The 23,807-nt window shown below is 37.6% G+C and overlaps 1 protein-coding gene across 6 annotated transcripts in view; it reads right to left on the bottom strand.

The window, feature by feature from the left end:
- TERF1 (telomeric repeat binding factor 1) overlaps nt 1-19,071 on the bottom strand; it is a 31,856-nt gene extending 12,785 nt beyond the window's left edge. The window contains exons 1-8 of one of the 6 annotated variants that reach the window (XM_079133673.1): nt 18,711-19,071; nt 16,432-16,527; nt 14,272-14,393; nt 12,302-12,388; nt 8,793-8,942; nt 7,279-7,391; nt 1,976-2,035; nt 185-276 (exon numbers count right to left, since the gene is read on the bottom strand). In XM_079133673.1, coding sequence (XP_078989799.1) covers nt 185-276; nt 1,976-2,035; nt 7,279-7,391; nt 8,793-8,942; nt 12,302-12,388; nt 14,272-14,393; nt 16,432-16,527; nt 18,711-19,053 — 1,063 coding nt within the window. In that variant the 5' untranslated portion in view covers nt 19,054-19,071. The remainder of the gene's footprint in view (nt 1-184; nt 277-1,975; nt 2,036-7,278; nt 7,392-8,792; nt 8,943-12,301; nt 12,389-14,271; nt 14,394-16,431; nt 16,528-18,710) is intronic. The other 5 variants (XM_079133674.1, XM_079133676.1, XM_079133675.1 and 2 more) reach the window with 5 other exon arrangements.
- Between the last annotated feature and the right edge of the window lie 4,736 nt (nt 19,072-23,807).

Here is a 23,807-nt window from a genome sequence, read left to right as displayed (position 1 = left end):
ATTCAGAACTGCTAACTTTCTAAATTAAGTATCATCTCAAGTAACTACCGTGTCAAAAGATTTAGACCCTTTGTTCTCCGGTTTTCTGAAGTGTTTTGTATGTTGCAGTGGTGAGGTCAATGACTGGATCACTCCCGAGGGCACAGCATCCTTCCACCTCTAAAAATGTAGTAACAGTACTCACTTTGAAGAGTTCCTACTCTCTCCTCTTTCTCATTAAAGTCTTGCCGCCAGCTTCCACGTTTCAACTTGGATAAGAAGAGATTCTTGTGAGACCTAAATGAAAAATGAACACTTGTGATTCCAGAAAGACTAGTAAAGATAGCGAAAAAAAGGTACATGTTATCATTATCTCTGTTCTAGGATCTTCTAAGCTGGGCTGCTTCCATCCGTGCTCTCTGTGTTTAGTATTCCATGTTAACTTTGGTTTCTTAAGATTTCTGTTGTCAGACTTCCCTCCATTTTTTTACTCCATTTTGTCTACTCAGAAATTGGCCTTCCAATTAGATAAGGGGTTGGGAGGGGGACAAAAAACATTCAACTTTCACTCTCCCTATGGTTTCTGAATTTATTTCCTCTCAAAAGAAATTCCAAAATTCCTTTACATGATAGCAGATATCACCTGATTATCTCTATAGTTTCCAAAAGGGCTTTTGTGAAATTTAAGGCTGTTTGGAATTATGGGATATAGAGTGTGTGTGTGTGTGTGTGTGTATTTTTTTTTAACAACCCTGCAAAGCTGGTATTACTCTAATCTAATAAAGGATTCAAAAAGCAGTGTTCCTGAGCTTAGATAGCTATATTATCTCCACCTAACTTAAATGCAGACTCTGCTACATTGCTTTCCCTACAAATATACTATTCCAGTTAATAATACTGCCCCTCTTTCCCTCTTCCAAAAGTTTCTCTTGTGCTCTCTGGAATGCCATTCTCAATGTCTTCACTAGTTTTTCTACATTTGTCTTATCTAAAAAGCTAGCTCTCCCATTGGGACAAGAGTTCTCTTCTTTGTGACTTTCTCAACTAGAGACTGGCTTAATCTTCCACTCTCCATAAGCTACAGGTTCCCAGAGATGGATCTTCATAGTATTTTTGTTATAGTGTTGTTCTTCTGTTTGCTGTACTGGGGTTCAAGCCCAGGCCTCACACATACTAGACAAGCACTTTCCCACTGAGCTATATCCATAGCTCCAATATAGTTTTCATTTACTAATAAGTGCCATGTTCAGTAGCCTGCTTCCACAGAAACCTCAGTTCTTGAGGAATCAGGCATCTGAGACATATCACCTTCTATCAATTCTTCATATCCACCCACTATCCTTCCAAGCACTTCCCATCATTCATCAACAATTTTTCATACCTAAGTGCTATTATGAATCATTTCAGTGTGTTTGTGGACAAAGCATAGAACATCCTGGCTTCTCAAATCCTTGTCTCCAACAATCTCTTCCACACCAAGTTAGCCACCCACTCCCATGGTTCCATCAAGCATCCCACCTACTCTACTTCTGAAATCATTCATGCAGACTCTGCTTTCTGGACATGTTATATTTATTGTCTGTCACAGCATTTCTAGTAGATCAAAAAGTTTTTCAATTAAATTTATAAAACTGGAATATGGGACATTCATCAGAAATGTTACCCTATTCCCTTCCTGTCCCAGAATCAAATCTTTGTTTCTATGACAGAATAAGAGTTTAGTGAACACCTTATTTAAGCTCAAGTACTGCCTATATATTATTCCAATAATGGCCTTGTTGGAACCATGTAAAACAACCCAGGATTCCAGAAGCAGGTCTCTATAGTTTGAAATTTTAAGGCATGTCAGAGTCTTAAGGATTTGTTGATGTAAGTAGAACCCTGAGATACTTTTAATCATGCCATTTACATAGCAGCTATAACATATTTAAGTCTGCATGAATTGCTTCAATCAAAGACTTTTAAAACAGAGAAGAAAAACATCAATTTACTTCACCTCAATAAGGATACTGTACCCCCTGAGGATTCAGTTACCGCAGACTGTTTGTCACTAATACTTTAAAAGAAGAAAAAAATTGTAAGAATGTAAACAAAAGTAACTTTGCATAAGGATATCATTTTCCACATAGTCAAGTCATATTTTGATTTACAAAAATATCTTTGGAAAGAAAGTCTGGTAACATTAAGACATATACAGTCTGTTATAACATGGCTAATTTTTGCCCAGATGTGCTTACAAGAGGTACAAATCAAGCTTCACCAAACATTAAGCATTTAGTGCTTTCAAATATTTCTAATATCATTCTTTAAAAAAAAATGTTCCGTGGCCCTTAATTACCATAAATTCAAGTTTAAAAAAAAAAAAAAAAGGTTTATTGAGGTATAATTACAAAAAACACTGCTTTGTGTTAGTTCAATTTGAATTTCTGATCCTGCCAACAGTCTCCAAATGAACTTTTTATTTCCCCTTTGCTATAGTTAAAATAGCTTTCCAAACATAGCATGACCATGTTCATCTCTATGCCTTCAACACTTCTATTCTTCTTTTCATACATGACATTTCTGTCTACTCATGAAAAATCTCAACCACCCTTCAAGTCCCTGCTCAAAACTAACACCTCACAAAGCAGTCCATCTCAATTCCTTCAGCACTGAGGTCTATCCAAAGACTTCAGCAACAAATTATAGATTTTCTGCTATTCTGTGCCTGTAATTCTTGATGCCTCAAATAGATTATAAGCTTTATTAGAGCTTATAATCTACTCCATCTAGTCTTAATGAGAGTTTTGATTTTTTTTTTTTAAGAATTAACCCTTTATTAACAGGGTAGAATTTGAATGGAAAACATCACAGTTCTTTCGAACATAAGAGTTACTAAGAGGGCTGGGGAGACAGCTCAGCTGGTAGAGTGCTTGCCTCACAAGCACAAGGCCCTGAGTTTGATCCCCAGTACTGCCAAAAAAAAAAAGTTACTTAGAATTCATAAAATGTCACAAGGTATTTCTGGGTCTCCAAGGAAGTATTTCTTAAAAAGGATATTAAGGACATTTATTTGATTTTAAGAATATTATTTTTCTAGCATTTGTCTGACCTCACAATCATACTTCTCATGCTGTGCTTGTTCATTTGCATCCTATTGACTGTTGTCCTAATACTGGCAGTTTAATATTTTATTAATGGTGATGTTTTCATATTTGCTTGATTACTTATCTTTATCCTATCTCTAATTATGATTTACTCCCTATAACTAGTGGACTAACAGTTCTAATATATGTCTGGTAAGGATGCCAAGCCAAATTAAGAACCTTCAGAGGGGAGGTGGGGATTTAACTCAGTAATAGAGCTCTTGCTTAGTATGTGTGAGGCCTTGCATCCGATCCCAAGCACTGCCAAGAACCAGCTTCCATCCCCACCCCTGCCACAAAAGAACCTTCAAAGAATTCTCAAGTCTAATGAGAGATGCAGACAGGTAAACAGAAAAGTTACAATCTAAGGTAAGTCCTTTTTATAGGTGTGACTTGGTACCATTGGACCCAGAAGTAATAACTCTGATCAGAGGTAGGCAAGACTTTGAATAGGTGACTTGTGAGGTAGACCTTGAATAACAAACAAGAGCCTGCCTTGGAGAGAATAAAAAGAAGGGAATCCAAAATAGAAGAAACAAAGCAAGGGCACAGAGTAGCATTTTAACATCAGCAAGAAGTTCTATGCTGCTGGGAAGTTTCAAGCATGTGGGCACAAAGAGGGTTAATGCTTAAGGATGAGATTATATGGTAGCTCCCTGCCCTTTTCTATGAAAGGTATGTTCCAAGGCCTCCAATGGGTATTTGAAATTATATACCATATTTGAGCCATTAATGCTCCTTCATCCATGAGCAGTCCAAAATAAATGGAAAATTGCCAATATAATGCATATTAAGATTTCAATTACATGCCTTTCTGAGTAATGTGATAAAATCTCACATTCTCCTGCTTTGTCCTGTATGGGACATGAACTAGCCCATTGCCTAGTATATCTATGCTACATATGCTACTTACCCATCAGTCACTTAGTACCTCTCATAATTATCAGAGCTGTGTACCAGTACCCCTCCTGCCTCCTACCTTTTTTGGAGTGTGTTACTGGGGAATGAACCAGGGGAGCTCTACCACTGAGTTACACCCCAAGTCCTTTTTATTTTTTGAGAAAGGGTCTCACTAAATGGCTAAGGCTGGTCTCAAACTTGTGATCCTCCTGCCTCAGCCTCTCAAGTAGCTGGGATTTTAGGCATGCACCACCACACCCTGGTAAGTAATGTTTTTTTAAAATTGCAGCTTTGTGTTGTTAGGGATCTAACCCAGGGCCTTGCACATGCTAGACAAGCACTCCACAACTGAGCTATATCCTCAGATCCTCAAGTAACCCCTTTTCCTTAATAATGACCTTGAAGCACAAAAGTAGCAATGCTGGCTGGCATTTTGGATGTGCCAAAGAGAAGCCATATAGCACCTCCTTTCAGTAAAAAAATGAAAGTTCTCAACTTGGCAAGTAAAACATCATATGCCATCAGTGCTAAGTTCAAATGTAAAAACAAATATTCTGGCTGTGAAATTGTGAAGACCAAAACATTCATGTTAAATCTTTCTATTGTACTTCAAAATGCTCATGATGATGTACTTAAGATGGAAAGCATGAAGAGAAAACATGATTTGTTTGAAGGTCAACATGGTGCATCCCAAAGTACAGTATATATAGCAGTACCCCTTTCTTTACCTATCAGGGATATGTTCCAAGGCCTCCAGGAGAGGACTGAAAGTGGATAGTGATAGTACTGAACCTTGTAAATAAGAACCTACCAAGCACTGTGGCAGTAACATTTGTAGTTTGAGGTATGACAGAAAAACTAGCACACAGTTCAATTTTTTTTCCCCTGCACTATTTCATGGATAGATTTGTTCTTACCTTAGAGCTCAGTAAGGTCAACAGTGTTTCCTTTCCTTATTAGGTCAACAGCTTTCACTTAAGCTGACACTTAAAGAAAGCACTTAAGGGTTCTTTTTGGCAACATCATTATTTTTGCCCTTTGGGGCTGTTATTAAGTAAAATAAGGGTTACCTAAATACAAGTACTTCAATATTACAAATGTCAACTGATAACTGAGATGGCTACTAAATGAGTAAGGGTGAGTAGTGAATATAGCGTTGATATGCTGGACAAAAGGATGATTCATGTCTTGCTTGGGAGGGAGTAGAAGGGTGGAGCAGGAAGGTGCAAGATCTCATCATGCTACTCAGAAAGATACACAATTTAAACTTATCAATTATTTCTGAAATTTTCCATTTAATATTTTTAGATCGTGGTTGATAGCCTGTAAGTGAACTATGGATAAGAAGGAACTTCTGAAAAATAAAACAAAAATTAAAAAACAAGGTCATATAAAGCTTTGTAGGCCATGCCAACAAATTCTGACACATTTAGTAGAAAACATGAGCTAAAAGGTCTTTAACCTGGGAAATGATTTAAACATCTACTTTTGTGGAAGCTAATTCTGGGAGTTATGTCAAGGATGGATTTGTATGATACAAATCTATGTGATGATCTACGATAAAAATGATGAGAAAGAATACATTAGAGAAATATTTCTGAGATGACATTCTTAATACTTAAGAGAGAAAACAGGATATATGAGGTGGAGGAGGACATTCAGGATGCAGAAAGGTAAATAAGAACATGAACAGCTCTAGTTTACACACATTGCATTCATTCTTGGAGAACATCAGAAATAATGGGTGGTACCATACATAGAAGGAAAGAACATAGGAAATGTGCTCATTATCTGCAAGAACCATACAGTAAGTTTTTATTTTAATTTATGATAGATAGTATTACATTGGACAGGAAGGCTTGGCTACAAGAATGTTTTGGGTCTTAGTATCATTAATCCTTGATTTTCCAAACAAAATCAAACAATGCAGCCAATAAAAATGTAATCTCTACTTTTGAAAATGGTCAGAGAAAAAAGTCAAATGATAAATAAGACCTCAGTACAGCCTTTGCGGAGATGAATCAGTGAGGGACAAGTCATTATCTAACAAGCAGGAAGAATAAAAGGAAATACTGTAAGACTGAGTTTTAGTGCTGAGGTGTGTATCCAACTAGAATCCCAATTCCTACCTCTGACTAAACAGTTAAAATAGGATCCCTGCAGTACTCAAGTTGTGGTCCCAAGAAGAAACAATACTATTTCTGTTGCCAAATAAATTCATTCAGAGACCACTAGGTCTCTATCTGGCCTTGGGTTAAGGGTAGAAGCACAGAGGGAACAGACCCTGGGTGCTGGGTGGTTTTGTTTATTTTGTAATATTGGGAACATAACCCAGGGGTGCTCCACTGATGAGTCACATCCTCAGCTCTTTTTATAAAAATGTTTATTTTAAGGGTCTTGCTAAGTTTCCTAGGCTTAACTCAAACTCATGATCTTCCTGCCTTAGCCTTAGCCTCCTGATTTGCTGGCATTAAATGGAGTACACCACTGTGCCTAGCAAACCATGGATTTAACAGAAAAGATCTTTTTGATGATCAGGTTGTATCTTCTTAAATAGGGTTAGCTTATAATGTGAAAAGTAAAAATTATCCTTGGACTGGAGCTGTAACTCAGTGGTGATAAAGCACTTGCCTAGCTTATACAAGGCCCTGGGTTTGATCCATGGTACCACAAAAACAAAAGCAAAAAGAAAAAGAAAAGCCCACCATTAAAAATTCCTAAAGTAATTTTGGAAACTAAACTGAACTACTCTCTCAATATGTAGAACTAATACAACCTATATCCCTCCAGTGTGAGAGCAAATCACTCTCTCTTCAGCTGAACATCATGTGAACTAGCAGCCTACCCTTAGAAAAGACATATGAACAGTATTTTAAAATACTAGAATAATTCTTAGTACATAATGAAGGCATGTGAGTTCTGAATAAAAGGGGCACAAATGATTCAAGTTTCCAACTTCAATCTTGTTTCCTCAGTACATCTTTGCTGATACTAGTAAATGAAATTACCTACATTATTTAAACCACAGTATTTTCTCACTCTCTATTTTTGCTTAGAATATATAATTTGTTTATATCATGTAATAATTTGTTTATATCATGTAATAATTTGGATTTTGGAGTACTATAGTACTCCAAATATCCAAATGTTAATCACTAGTAAGATAACACACTTAGTACTTATTATTTTTAATAATGGCTCAGTGGCATCACTTTTACATAAAGATGAAATATTCATAAGACAAAAAATTAATGTGTTTAGTGAGTTTACAAACCTTTTTCCTTTATCTGAATTGACTTTGGGTTCCACTTCAATATCATTACCATTAGGTTTACCTTGAGAAGTTATTTTTCTTGATTTTTCACTTTCCACTACTTTTGCTGCTGCCTTAGAGGGTGTGTGTAGAAGAGAGGGACAGGAAAGAAAACATTAAGCTATTTAAAACAAATAGCATTAAAATAACCCTTTTAATTCTTTGATAACCATGGGCAAATATCTGTTCACAGACCAATAAAAGGTATCATGTTACTATTTTCACCAGTATTTTTTTTTTTTTTGGGTGGGGAGGGGTACTGGGGATTGAACTGGAACACTTTACCGCTGAGTTATATCCCCAGTCCTTTTTACTTTTTATTTTGAGATAGCCCTTGAATTTGCAATCCTCCTGCATCAGACTCCCAAGTTGCAAGAATTACAGGCCATGCCCCACTGTGCAAGGCTGTCACCAATAATTATAGTAATGCTGGCAGCTATTTTAGCTACCTCCTTAGTAAAGCATTATGGAGGAGATCCTTCCTTGTAAATATATTTGACAGACATACTAATCTCCAGGCAATTTTAAGATCAAAAAGCTATGTAAAAAAAAAAACAACTTTTTTTAAAATCCCAGTTATTTTGAAACAAAATTCCCTGAAATTAATCAATATGCTCCACTATTATAATACATTAACTTAAAATGTTTTGTGGTTAAGATAGAATAAAAATGTACTTAATATTTTAAAGGGCTGGGGTATAGTTCAGTGGCAGGGTGGGTGCCTAGCATGTATGAGGCCTTGAGCTAGATCCCCACCACTGGAAGAGGAAAGAGAAAAAGAGGGGAGGAAAAAAAAAGGTGGGGCTGGGAATATGTGTTTTTACTTTTCCCAAAATATTTAAAATCTACTTACAATAAAACTAAATATGTTTTCACTTTTCTTAGTTAATTTTTTCTTCTTCATAACACAGTTTAAAAAATTTCCTCAACTCTTTATTCCCCTTTCAAAAATTTTTTTTATTTTGAGGATCTCACTAAGTTGCCCAGGCAGGCTCCAATTTATAATCCTCCTGCCCCACAGAGCAGCTGGGATTACAGGCATGGGTCATAATGCCTGGATGCAAATCTTATTTTGAAAAGTTGCAAAAATACTACAAAGATCACCCTTTTAGTAGATTCATTAATTGTAACATTTTACCATTTTTCTACAAAACCACTACACAAAATTCTGATTCAGTTTTTTAGGTACCAGGGATTGGAATCAGGGGTACTTAACAACTGAGCCATATCCCCAGAGCACTTTTTATATTTAATTTAGAGGCAGGGTGTTGCTATGTTGCTTCAAGCCTTACTAAGTTGCTGAGGCCGGCCTTGAACGTGCAAAATTCCTGCCTTAGCCTCCCGAGTTGCTAGTATTACAGGCATGTACCACCATGCCCAGCAAAATTCTGATTAGTTTTTAAGGTTATTTTAACTATTCTTTATCTTAAGAATTTCTCTTAAGTCCATTGTTAAGACACTCTGAATATGCATACCTTCATTAGAAAAGTTGATGATTTTTCAGTAATCACATAATTCACATAACTCTTAATTTTTTCCATCATGTGATTGTAGCTGAAGTGTTGAAAAAAAGAGTGGAATGTATCTTTTTGAGAGATTATCATAAGCAATTTTCTTTCTAAAGACTAAAGAAAATAGAAAAAAATGTATTAATAATATGTCACAAATTTCAAATACAAAAAATTCATCATATCATTCAATTGGAAACAAGCACTTTATAAAGTTAAAGAGACACAATTTAAAGTTAAATGTGTATTTTTAAACTGTGTAATGGACAATCGGGTTCATACTACTTTTTTTTTTTTTTTTTTGGTGGTGCTAAGACTTGAACCTCCTCATACATGCTAAGCAATTGTTCTACCAGTAAGCTACAACCATGATCTCATAATATTCTTTTAATTTTTGTGTTTAATATCAACTACTCAAAAACTGATTAGGAAAGGGGACACTAAAAAGGAAAACATACATTATAGTGTTTTATCTAAAACAGGATTTTTCAACTTTTAATTGTCTCTCTGAATTTATAGTGATTAGAATTTGAGTGCATCTCATTCTCATTGCTTCAATGTCTTTAGCAATATGATTTTACAATTTAATCCAACTTTTTCTAGTTGTAGTGAGAGTGTTTGATATTTGTAGAACTTCTTATTTCAGTTATATAGTACTATTTGATAAAATATCATTTATTCACCCACTCTTCAAGCATGTTGAGGATTTAGGCTATCAGCTATTATTGCAATGCTCCTAAACATTTTCCTACGTATCTTTGATAAGTACATTACAAGGTTTTCTTCAGTATTAATTCTTTCAATGCTGGATACACAATAAAAACTACAACTTTCAGGCTGGGGATATGGCTCAGTTGGTAGAGTGCCTGTCTTGCAAGCACAAGGCCCTGGGTTCAATCCCCAGCACCGCCAAAAAAAAGAATGAGGAATGTTAAAACTATAGAACTTTCGCTGGGCGCTGTGGCACATGCCTGTAATCCCAGTGACTCTGGAGGCTGAGGTAGAAGGATCTCAAGTTCAAGGCCAGCCTCAGCAATTTAGGGAGGCCCTAAGCAACTTAGTGAGACCCTGTCTTAAAATTTAAAAAAAATAAAAAGGACTGGGAATATAACTCAGTGGTAAAGTGCCCCTGGGCTTAATCTCCAATACTGCCAAAAAACAAATGAACAACAATTAAAAAAACCCTAGAGAACTTTTTTAAAAAGTCCTAAGCTTAATCCCAGACCAATTATCTTAATATGGCCTGGGGTTTTTTTGGTTTTTTTTTTTAAGCCTCATAACTTTTAAAATGTACACTGAAAGTAAAAATACTGTTCTAGAATATTTATCTAGAAGTGGAATTTGCTGGAATGCTGCTTACAGATTTTGCTAAAATGCTTTCCAAAGTTTAAGTACCAATTCACACTCACAAAGAAGAGGTGATGGTGGGAGTCTAATCATTTCTTCACTTTTTAAAGCCCTCTACTGGTGTTCTAAGACATTTTAGTTGTTGCTAATCTGAGAGATAAGAAATGGTATTTCAGTATATTACCTGGTATTGTCCCAGGGACTAAAACTAATGAAGTCAAGTACTTTCTCTTAACCTCTTAATGTTTACTGGTTTTTGCTTTTAAGTTTTCCACTTTTATGACATATAACAGAGTGGAGTTTTCAGTAGTGCCATAATGCTAAGGAGAAAATATAGGGGCAGGGAACCCAATAAACAGTGGATTACTAACTGAAGCTTTTGGAGGATTATACCCTTGACACAGGGTCACATTAGAAATAGACAAAGCCTTAACCAAACTGCAATCTATTTGCAAAAAGGCTCAGTCTTTTACTGATTAAGGTGATCACTTCCCAACTTTATGTACTAAGGTATCAAAAGGTACTCTAGCTTATTAGTCTCCAGAGAAAGAGAAACTAAAACCCAGTGAAGATACTAATACTACTACATATTTACCAGAAAGACTAAAATGAAAACCAGATACAGTCTAAAGAATATCTGGAACTTAGATACAGTCTAAAGAATATCTGGAACTTTCCTATACTATTGGAATAACTGTCATAACTACTTTCAAAAACTTTGGCATTATCTCCTAAAATTGAATAGGCGTATAAATTTAAAAAAATAAATATACAGCTAGGCATGGTGGTGCATGCCTATAATCCCAAAGGCTTGGGGGCTGAGGCAGAAGGATCCAAGTTCAAAGCCAGCCTCAGCAACTTAGGGAGGCCCAAAGAAACTTAGTGAGACTATGTCTCAAAAGAAAAAAAATTTTAAAAAGGGCTGGGGATGTGGCTCAGTGGTTAAGGGGCCCTGGATTCAATCCCTGGTACCAAACAAACAAACAAACAAAAACCATAAACAAAATACTGAATATGTGTATAGACTATGATTCATGAAGTATACAGTGAACAGAAATGCATGTATTTGTGTCACAAGACTCATAGAAGTATGCTACAAGACAGGCACAGTGGTGCATGCCTGTAATCCCAGCAACTCCTAAGGATAAGATAGGAGAATCACAAATTAAGAGGCCAGCCTCAGCAACTCAGTAAGACCCTAAGCAGTTCAGTGAGACCCTGTCTCAAAATTAAAAGGCCTCAGGATATAGTACAGTGGTAAAGTACTCCTGGATTCAATTTCCAGTATACTCCCTGCCCTGCCCCCCCAAAAAAAGTATACTACAGTCAAAAGTTGGAAATAATTTAAATGTCCAACAGTGGAATGAATAAGTTATAGTATATTTATAGGATGAAACAATGAGAATGAACAAATTATTATTACAAGCAACAACATGGATCAATCTTACAAATAGAAACTTGCTATAGGATTCCATCTTAAATTCAGAAATAAGTAAAACTAATCTTTGGTGGTACATGTCAGGGCAGTAGTTAACCTGAAAAAGTAACCACTTCCTTAGGTGACTGCAAAATGCTGTTATGGTTCTGTTTCTTGATCTAAGGGCTCCTAGATTTTGTAAGATCACATCTACTTATACACATGTACTCTTCTAGAGGTATGCCTTGTTCAATAAAAATTTCACTAAAAATGTACAAAATCATCTTTTCTTTGAACGTTAATTCACTCCAAAAATACTCTGCTCTTAATATAAAACAAGTTCTATTGACCTTAACATTATGATCACAAAAGGAACTGTGGAAAAATAAGCAAGTTAAAATGCATTCTTTATGACTGTGTTGCCTACTATGGTAGCTACTAGCCACACGTGACTGCTGATTCCTTGAAACGTGCCTAGTTTGAATTTAGAAATATTAAACATATAAAGTATACAACAAATTTAGAAGGCTTGATTTTTAAGAAAGGATTATAAAATATCTCAGTAACATTTTATGTTGATTTACTGTTAAAAGGATAATTTTTTTCCATATACTGGATTAGAGAAAGCATTCCTTTTCTCCAATTTTCTTTCAGTTTTCCTCATTCCATACAAACAGCTCTAAAATTCTATGACTTCAATTTAGACAATTACCGTGTGAGAATTTGGGTCACCAAATATTCTTTCGAAGACTTCTTCTGCTTCCTTAAAACTGCCATTTTCCATACAAACAGCTATAGCCTTAAAGACAAGATGACAAATACATACCTTAAACTATTTTCTAAGATATCTGGGAATTTTTTAATTATTGAAATCAATCAAGTGAATCTGAAATACTTCATTTAAAATTTCTATGCAGCTTAGTAAGTTCTATTTGATAAATAACAGTTTCAAAGATAATAAGACATGAAAAAATGGACAAAAAAGACTTGAAAATTTTTCACTTGTCCTTCACATATTTAATAAAAAAATGCTCAGCATTCTATTTCTAATTTAGGCCAAATTAAAAGCAGGCATTAATAAATAAGAAGGTAGACAATGTACATTTAGGACCTATCTAAATATTAATTTTGAGTTATAGGAAAATGAGATAGGAGGTAGATGTTGTTTTGATAATTAAAATATTAAAAATTTGCTAGTCAGGATCCTTGGAAAATCTCTACTAGAAACCTAGCAAATCAGATGCTTTTGAATGATAATTTATACACTGGCCTTTCTGATATACCACATGTGAGAAGATATTGGACTACCATTATCATCTGGGTAACTACAATCTTGGCAGGATATTTAACATCTTGATGCCTTATAAATATAACAGTGCACCTACTTCACAGAATTGTTATAAGGATTAAAGAGTTTTATGTGAAAGTCCTTAGAATGGTATCTGGCAAGTATTATACATTAAACACCTGCTACATCCTTTATTGTCAACCCCTCGACTTTATAGTATAGTAACAAAGGTTAGCTTTTTTCTAGAGCCCCAGGTCTGGGATAACATGAAAAATCTCTTCAACCTGAGTTCAAGTTTTAAAATAATTAGGACTTTTTCTGCCTAGTCTCTTCATGTCCTAATTCTACTTGACTGTTACCACACTAATTCTTGGGAATGGGAAATACCACTTAGATTCTCTACCATTCAACACGGGAAAAAAAATTTTCAATTTTATAAAAATAAGGAAAAGTTTATTTAACACAAAGTCTATAGTACTGGCTTCAATGGCCAGCAAAACATATTTTACCAATCATATATTTGAATGACTTCTGGCATCTCACTCTTAAACTGTCTACTAAAATTCTCTCAACATGTATAAAATTTTATATACTCCTGGGCTGGGGTTGTGGCTCAGTGATAGGGCGCTTGCCTCACACACGTGAGGCACTGGGTTTGATTCTCAGCACCACATACAAATTTAAAAAAAATAAAGTCATAAAAAAATTTATGTACTCTTGTTTGCAAAAATCCATAATCTATTTTTAATTAAAAATACTTGTTTGGGGGATTAGCTTAGTGGTAGAGCATGTGCTTATTACTACCATGTATGAGGCCCTGGATTCAATCCTCAGCAACAAAAACCTCAAAAAAAAAAAACCATCAAAAAACATATATAATCCTTATGTAGAAATTGGGAGGGTGCAACCCCTCAATTTTAAAGATTGCTTGATAATCTTTAAAATAGATGCAGTGTGACAGGTACAGTGCACACCAGTAATCCCAGCAACTCTGGAGGCTGAAACAGGAATATTACAAGTTTGAGGCCAGTCTCAGCAACAGAATGAGACCCTATTTCAAAAAATAAAAAAGGATGGGGATGTGGCTCAGTGGTAGAATGCTCCCAGGTTCAATTTCCCAGTATTTCCCACAAAAATAAATAAATAAATAAATAAGGTGTAATATGTTTCCTGCAACTTCGGGGCAGCAATATACACTTGAGTACAAAACAAAGGTCAAATTTCTAAAGCAAAGGTCAAAATTTGTGAAAGATTTTAATTTTAAAATTTCTAAAAGGGTCTAAATTTTACTCTAGGTATCCTACCCAATTTCTATTAGGTACCTCTTCATTTATTTTAGATATCATATGCTTTTATTTTCTTTCACAATAATAAGTACAAAGAAATATTCATACCTGAATTTTAATTAAATTGTCTATTTCTTCATGAAGTTTGTCATGTTCTTTTTCAATTGAAGCCCAAATCATCAGGGCTGATTCCAAGGGTGTAATTTGCTCATCATTTTCAAACTGTGCATCTTTAAAAAACAGAATAAAAATAAGTAATTTAGAAGATCAAGTAGAATCTTTGTCAGATTTTTAAAGATGCATTTCTTTAAATATTTACAAGTATATATTATGTGTCAGGCATTCTTCTCCCATACACCAGTTTACGGAAGTGATTTTCTAAGTTAATTTGCTAAGATCGATTTCAAAGCTAGAAAAATATTCTGATGAAATCATCAAACAACTGAAACTTTACTAAAATAATAAATTCCTTTTGGCTGGATGCAGTGACACATGCCTTAATCCCAGGGACTTGGGAAACTGAGGCAGAAGGATTGCAAATTTGAAGCCAATCTTGGCAATCTGATAAGATCCTGTCTCAGAATAAAAAAGGGCTGGAGATATAGCTCACTGGTAAAGCACCCATGGGTCAATCCTCAGCACCAAAAAAGAAAAAAAGAATGGTAGAAGAAGGGAAAACTCTTTTAGATATGGTAGTTATGCCTCTCTGGGGTATGAACAGTGAAACCAAGACCAACATAGGATCAATGAGAAGAAACAGTCAGTCACCGAAGATCTGAATGAAAAGTAATCCAGAGGTAAGTACAAAGATCTTGAGTAGCAGTTTGGTATTCGATGAGTAGGAAGGTTAGTTTGGTAGAACAGTAGGCAAAACGGATGCACGTCATCAAAATAATGTTAGAGGTAAGTATTTGTCCAATTTGGAACTTATTTTGAATGTAGAACAAGACTTGGCTAATGGATTAGATATGTGGAATGAAAAAAAAAAAAAAAGGACTCTCAGGTTTGAACTAATGGATAAATGTGCTAACATTTAATAACTTAAAAAGCCTGGGTGAGGACCAAGTTTAGGAAGATGAGTATGAAAAAAATCAAGACAGCAACTATAGCTTATTTTCTAAATAATTCTGGTATTTTCATTTTGTTGAGAATACTTTTTTTTTTTTTGATGGTACTGGGGATCTAGGGGCACTCTACCACTGTGTCACACATAATATCTGGATCTCCCTTCCCTTGTTGCTGGGAAGTTATCTAAGAAGAAACTAAGATATACTGAACAAATGCTATGTAAAGAATGGCATATTTTCTCACATTTAACTTTCAAAACAACCCTGTTAACAACAATGTTAACTTATGGTCTGAAAATTTTCAGTTGTGTCCACATCAGCTTGTTTTCCTCAGCAATAGGTCCTGACCTTCATACAATCCTTTCTCTTCCACATCTACTCTGCTTCTAATTCTCCCACTAATGCTTCAGCATCAACTCCAGATCTAACCTCAGATGGCAAACAAAGCAGGCTACATGAACAAAAGCTGGATTAGTAAACACCGTGAAAGTGGTAATAATCTGTGATTTTATGCAATACATGTTTATAAGTAAGCAGTGTCATAAGTAAGTTTATAAGTAAGCACTGCCCACCACCCAGGATGAAAGAGAAAGCATTTCATAAGTTGTAAAAACCAACATATGTAATTATTTGCATAAGTCATTTAAATGACCATGTTATAGTCATTTTTGATAAAACTGAACTAAACCTCCCCATCACAATCTTAAATAAACCAACATTGAGTTTATGAAAGGTCTCAAATATGTTACCAGTAAAAACAGTGTTTATATGATAGACATCACACAATTATCATGTATAAAATTTAAAGTGAAATCCCCAAGAGTCCATAAAGTATAATTCTTCCACTGCAACACCAAATTATCTGGGAACTTATTAGAAATGCAAATTGCAAGGCCCCACACCCATCCTATAGAATCTGAAACTCATGAGGGGCAGAAGGATTCAGCACTGTTTTTTAAGAAGTCCTCTAAGCAATTCTGAAGCAGGCTAAAGTTTGACAACTACTGCTCTAAGAAGACAATATACTTTTATTTGCTTTAAATATGTTTACATGAACATGTGTGTGTGTACATGTATATATAAGGCATATACCTGCATGCAAACTCAAAAAAAAAAAAAAAGGGAAAGGCAGCTCCCATCTGTTTCTTCTCATTCTCTTATATTTAGACATGAATACAATATAAGATAAAACCGCATTTACCGAGGGATTTTCCTGCCGCAATTCTTGTCAAAAACTGACATATGTATATAGTTCTCAGTTGATAAGTTGTAAGACTGGATAGTCCATGAATAATGGCTAGAAAAGAAAAAAAGTGAATTTTATTAAAAACGAACTTAATCCAGCAGTGCCACTGTGTGGTTTGTTAATAGGTTACAAATATCTGTAAAAATTAGCAGAAATTTAGAGCTGTTATGTTCTAATTAAGTAACTTAAAAAAAAAAAAAAAAACTCCAACGAAAGAGAACCCTTCAGAATTAACACTCTTGTTGCAAAATATAACTGACTCATATGCATAATAACAAACATTTAAAATTACTTTCAACAAGCAGCACTTGCCAGGTGTGTTGGTGCACACCTATAACCCCACCAACTTGGGAGGCTAAGGCAGAAGGATTTCAAGTTTCAGGCAAGCCTCAGTAATTTAATGAGACCCAGTCTTAAAATAAAAAAATAAAGAGGGTTGGAATGTAGTTCAGTCGTAAAGTACCCCTGGGTTCAATCCCCAGTACCAAAAAATAAAATAAGGTAAAAAGCAACGCTCTATACTAAGGAAAGCCTAGTGGTAGAATGTTTGTCTAGCATGCAGGAGGCCCTGGGTTTGAGCCCCAGCACTACAAAACAAGGCCAAAAATAATTGCTTCTATCTTACCGCCAGCAGAATGGTTATCAAGAATACAGAAAAACAGTGGGAGAGGTGGCACATGCCTGTAATTCCAGTTAAGCAGGAGGCTAAGGCAGGATGATGGAAAGTTGGAGGCCAGTTGGGCAATCTGGCAAGACCCTGTCTCAAAATTAAAAGGACTGGATCTAGTGGGTCAAGGCCATGGATGCTGCTAAACATCCTATAAGGCACAGGAAATATCCCCTACCCCATCCTACAACAAATAATTACATTGTCAAAAAGTCAAGTCAAGTGTTGCCATTTAGAAACAATTCATTTGCTTCTCTTAATAGTCCTCGATACTATTGTTACCACAATTTTACAGAAGAAAAAACTGAGGAACCAAAAGGATAATGTTGTTTCGTTTTTGTTTTTGTTTTTGTTTTTTGTACCAGGGATTGAATCCAGGGGCACTTTACCACAGAGCTATACCCTCAACTCCTTTTATAAAATTTTGAGACAGGGCCTTGCTAAACTGCTGAGGCTGGCCTTGAACTTGTGATCTTCCTGCCTCAGCCTCTGGAGTTGTTGGGATTACAGGCATGCACCAGATGCCTGGCTGCTTCCAATCTTATCTCTAATGAGGTAGAAAGGAAGGGTCTGAATGGCAACACTTGACATTTTGGACCATGTAGTTCTTTGTTGGAGAATGGGGTTGGGGATATTTCCTATACCCTATAGGATGTTTAGCAGCATCCATGGCCGTTTTTTATTTTTATTTTGAGACAAGGTCTTGCTAAGTTTTAGCCTTGAACTTTCGATCCTCCCGCTCAAAGACAATTTTTTAATAATTCTAATTATTGCTAAATGACTTCATTCTAGGATTCAATTTTCTAATTATTGGTAATTATCTATGTCTCCAGTGTATACATGTGTGATCTGCAGAAGAAAGGTTCTTGAATAGGAATTTAAGGCATGGGTTTGGAACATCCCTTTTAACCTACTAGTACCTTAGGTTGACTAATTCAGTCTTCTATAAGATTATTTGCCTATTCAACAAGATGCGACGATATGGCTTGCTGAGAATCTCGTATTAAATATTAGTCATATTAAAGATACATAATAAATTTAGTGGCAACTCTGAATATGTCCCGGGGTATCTTTCCGTTGCCTTTCAAAATGCGGACGCTAGTCCTCTCGTTGGGTCCACCGTTTCCCATCACAGGATATCTAGACAGCAGGTTTCATGGTTATTTTTATTAAGGGTTATACGCAGCAAGTAGGCCAATTAAGATTTTAAAAGCTCAAAATTAACATAAAACATTGATTACTTGTAGTCACTGAAGACTGTAGTAACTGGATAAATATCAGTAGAAAAGCAACAAATATCAGCGCCAAAGGACATAAAAGGACCTACGCAGTGGGTCGGATGCAATTTTATTCATTTAACTCATTTAACCCTTGTGTCAGCCCTAGCCACGGGTCTTCTAATCGTCTTTCCGAAGAGCAAAACAGAATCTTGACGACAAGAAGCGCAACAGGGATTCGAACAGAGGTTCGTTCAGCCGAGGCTCCGCCGAACTGCCGCAGGAGCCCTGCTCCCGACCCCGCTGGAAACCAGGCTTCCGCCGCCCCAGCGCAGCCGCCCGCTCCTCACCTTCCGCGCTGTCGCGGGTCCGGTGGAAGTCCTCTGAGCGGCCGTCGCAGAAGGCCCGGCAAAGAGAGAGGCAGAGGAAATCGAGCATCCAGCCGGCAGCCACAGCCTCGGCCTCCGCCACCAGGCCCGCGTCCTCCCCTAATTCTTCCTCTTCCTCCCCCTCCTCTTCCTCCTCTTCCTCAGGGGTGCCCAACTGCATCTGACACTCGGTCAGTTCCTGGCACTCAAACTGTTCGTGGTTCTCTCTGGACCGCTCCACCATCTCCTGGCGTGAGGAGTCCGCACTCTCCCCGTCCGCACGGCCCCGCGGGCTCAGAGCCGCTGAAGAAGCGACCTCCGCCATGTTAAATGGCTCGCGCGGGTTGTGCGACTTGGAATAGCGAGCAACGATTGGCTCGCGCTAGAGGGCGGGGGGCGTGGCCACTGAGGGTCTCTTCCGTCGGTGGGAAACCACCCAATCACATCGCCGGATGGGCGAGCAACTCGAGCCTGGCTTCTGATTGGTCGGTTCCTGTTCCCGTTTCTGGACATTGAATTCCCCGCCCGTCTGGGGCCAGCGGTCTGCGGGTAAACTGGTTGACCTGTGTCAACTGGAATGACAAGCTGGGCGGAGAGACTGGTGAGGAAGTCGGGGGCTGCTTTTCCCCTGCTTTTAAAATGTAACTTTGACTAGAAACAAGATCTATTAAAATGGAAACGCATTTTACCTACAACGTACTTCAAAAGGAGATTGGTGGATCTTGTCACCAGATCCTAGTGTTTAACGCAGTACATGACCATAAACCAAAACTATTATAAAGGACTGACATTCGTGCTTTCCAACTTTTAGGTGCATTATTATCAACATTAGGGCTTGTTAAAAGAAATTCATGAGCTCTCAAGTTTCTGCCCCTCTAGTTCTGGCTGGGGGAAACTTCAATTTGCAAGTTTAATAAGCTTTCCAGGTGATGCTGAGGCCTTTGCCTGAGGACCATATTTTGAGAACCACTATTCTAGGAAGAGTACATTATTAGGTTGGACTGTACAGCGTCTCGCCTGTAATCCCAGGGAGGCTGAGGCAGGGAGATTGCAAATAAGAGGCTAGCGTCAGCACCTTGGTGAGATTGTGTCTCAAAAAGTAGGGGAGGGCTGGGTGTATAGCTCAGTTATAAAGCACCCCTTTACCGATTTCACTGTACAGTACTGAAAACAACTACAAAACCTCTGTTAATAACTCCATTTTGACATCCATACTACATATTATTTTGTGAGATGTTCTTTTTTGTTGTGAGCCTTTTATGTGTAGTGTACTGTTAGAATGATAAACATAATGATACTAATTATTTCCATGAAGAATTGGGGTCCCATTGAGGAGACAAGAAAGACGCACACAGTACACAAATATTAGATTAATGGGTATTGCTAACCATATCCTAGTAGTGTTACTGCAGTCCTAGGCCAGAGGCCTGATTCTGGGGATCTAAAATCAGGTCCAACTACTCACCCCAAAAGACAAATAGAAAAAGCAATGGTAAAAAGCATCAAAGGAACTTTAATTGGAACAGCTACACCAGGAAGACAAGAGGACCCATGTTCTTAATCCTGTCTTTGAGGAACAGACAGTGACCCTGAAAGAATGGACATTTTTTTAAGCTGTCTGTTTTATCTCAACTCCCTAAGGTTTCCCTCCCAGTAATGGGAACAAAGCCCTTAAAGCTGTTCCAGGAAACAGCCCCAAACAGAGAGTAAAAGAGTAAATTGAGCCTGATAGCCAGATAGTGCTCAAACAGTACGATTACCAGAAACTATTGACCAGAATCTGCACCCTGTTGTAAAACATTGTGAAACATGTTGTCAGCAAACCCAGACCCCCTTTGAAATTTCCTGGCAGCTTTGTTCCCCCTTTTCCCCCTTTCACGTGTGACCCCTCCCGATGTGTGGTTTCTGCCTTTATAAACCTACAAGATTTTCTGCTAGGGACTCGACTCCTGGAGTTGGGTCCCAGCGCGCTGGAATAAACACCTCTTGCGGTTTGCATCAAGTGACGCCTCCTGCGGTTGATTGGGGTTGCCGTCCATCCATGGGACAGAGTTGGGGTTTCCTTTTTGGGGGCCTTACAACCCTAAGGTTTTATAGAAAAGGGAATGAGGGCAAGGGTTTTGGATTTGCACAACTGGAGGCTTTTTACAACTGTGTAAGCAAGTAATCTTGATCACGTGTGATCTGTCCACCATCTCAGGATTGGTCAGACTGGGTTCCAGATAAAAAAAAGTTGCTATTGCCTGGGGACTGACTTCTCACAATATGTATATCAGATCAGATCTCATCCCAGAATCCAAAATGATTCAGAGCAAAGGATACAGATGCAAAATGGAGGCAGAGATGCCAAATATTTAATCTTCCTTTTAGCCACCCATCAAGCATTCACATGCTAAGAGTGTAAGTCCTTATTACAATAGGAGTTTGGTGAAGATGTCACTGGAGGAGTCCCCAGATGGAGGACCTCCACTCTGGACCAGCAGGGCCTTTGTTGTATGTGATGGAAAAGAATTTCATCACATGTCAGTAGTGGCATACATAAATTTATTTAGGAAAACAAGGAATACACATTCAAGAGAGAATGAGAGCCATCTTGAAAGCGAGACAGAAACTTGCTTTTGAGATTCCTGGCTTCTCTTTTAAAGGGAACTGGGGAAGAATGTGTATGTGAGGATGTCATCAGTCTGGTCATTCTTAGGATCCTTACGCTGATGTGGTTTTCATTCTTGGACTGGTAAATAATGTTGGAAAGTTCCCTAAATTACAGGTTTCTTAAAATGTTGTATCTTCTTGTTATTGTATTTCTCTTAATCTATCTGTTGGGTTAATGAACGGTACACATGGTAATTTTCCTAAGTGGGTGAATTTACAGTGACTTTAAGGTTTATAAAGCAGCCGTAGTGGTACATGCCTACAATCTCAGAGACTCAGGAGGCTCGAAAGTTCAAGGCCAGCCTCAGCAACCAGCCTCAACAACTAAGTGAGGCCTCATCTCAAAATTAATAAAGAAAATATAAAAAAAAATTAATAATAATAAAAAGGACTTGGGGTACAAAATAAAAACTCAGGGCACAATGGTAGAGGGTCCCTGGTTAATTCCCAGTACAAAAATTTTTTTTTACAGATTTACCAGAGTGACAGGGGTGGAAGAGAAATTGATTTGGGGAGTGACAAGCCTGAAAAGGTGTGTGGAAACTCAGATCTAAGTGATGTTTTCTGTCCTTCCTTTGTGTCTCCTTTCTACTTGTTTCTTTTCTTCTACCTCAAAGGGAGTCTAAAGCTAGAGAGATTTCAGTAAGAAGGTTTAAAGAGAGTTACACAGGGGAAAGACCTATATGTGAACTGTTTTTTTTTTTTTTTTTTTTAATGTAAGTTTTAAAGGACCTAAAAGAATAGTTTTCTTGTCCTTACAGTTCTCAACTGTGGCTATGCATCAGATTTTCTCATTTGTCTATGGTAGACTTCATACTCACTAAGTCTGAATTTCTAAAGACAGGTCTCAAGGTCTCAACCATTTATGCACTTTTAACAACTTCTCCAGAGCATTCCAATACAGAACCAGGGACCATAGCTACCACACTACGCAAATAAACGTAATGATTCCACTTTGAGGTGGTGGATTGTGGCATTATGGTATGTAGTATATATCTGCTTATCATACAGGGTTCCGGACTCCAGCTCCTCTAACCCTTGTAATTTCCTAAGTGACTAGGGCAACAGAATTTCCTTTATAAAGGTGAAAGCCATTCTTTTGTTATTTATAATAAGCTCCTTTCAACCACGCAGCTTATGTTAATAAAATAATTTTTTGGAAGTCTATGGCTAACCACTGCAGGAGTTTGGGGACGTTGGACAGGGACTGGCTACCAGAGAAAGCAACCCTATGCTCAGAAGATTGTAACTTACTGCCCCAGTCCCTCTGTCTAGGGAGGGCAAAGGGGCCGAAGGTTGAGTTGATTCCAGTGGCTCATAAGCAATCACGCCTACGTTTGCATCCATAAAACCCCCAAGGAATTGAGGACAGTGGCCTTCCAGGAAGGTGAAGAAGAACACATCTACATGCAAGAGGGAGGGGTGGGCCACCCCAACTCCATGAGGAACAGAGCTCCCATCCTCCCCCCATGTACTTCTTCATCTGGATATTCATTTGCATCCACTTATCAAAACCAGTAACATGGTGCACAAAATGATGGAGGCGGGAGAAAAGCAAGCTCTTTATTCAGTATTCAGTGGCAGAGTCACTTGATGGAACCCTTAGCCGACATGGCTCATTTTTTTCGGAGCAAAAAATGGCAGTGGCTGAAGTTAGGGCCTGGGTTCGTTTAGGGTGGGACAGGAGGGTAGTTTCTGGTGTTCATTGTATTGGGGCTGATCCATTAGGGTGGGGCAGGAGTGTGAATAGGGAATTTCCTAGGGCTTATTGTATTGGTGTCCACTGATCCATTAGGGTGGGGAATCGGTGCCAGCGTTCCTTTTGTGTTCCTTCACTCTGGCTGAGGCCTGGGCTTTTAAATGACAAAAGCTTCAATTTTACCCCCATGAGGCTGGTGGGGGAATAGCTGAAGATAGGTAAAATGTCTTTGGACTTACTCTCCATAGCCTTCAGTTCCAAGTGTTGAGCTGCTTTAGTAAAATTAGTCAAAACTAAGGACAGGTTCATAGGAACCCCAATTTATACCCAGTCAGTCAGAAGCACAGTTTAAAAAAAAAAAAAGCAAAACCTGGAGTTTGTGATTGGCTTCAGAAGTGTGGTGGGACAGTGAGGCAGTTTTATGGGTCTGAACCCTCTGCCTGTGGAATCTGTCTCTAGATAGAGGATTGAATTAGAGGACACCCAGGTGGTGTCCACTGCAGCATTTCTTGCTTGGTGTGTGGACACAGAAGTGTTCTGTGCTGGGAAAGTATATTAGGAGTTACTAAGTTTGTTTTTTCTACTCATGGACACAACATATAATACTGGTAAAGAATTACACTCTTATGAAGACTTCTTTGCTTTTCAGAATCAATAAATTACTACCAACCACTGAAGGGATGAGTAAAATGAAAAGCAGGGTTCTGGAAAGGAAACATTATTTTAGG

The sequence above is a fragment of the Sciurus vulgaris genome, assembly GCF_902686455.1.
Source record: "Sciurus vulgaris genome assembly, chromosome: 1".
Taxonomy (NCBI): Eukaryota; Metazoa; Chordata; class Mammalia; order Rodentia; family Sciuridae; genus Sciurus; species Sciurus vulgaris.
This window is presented reverse-complemented; position numbering and strand designations above follow the sequence as displayed.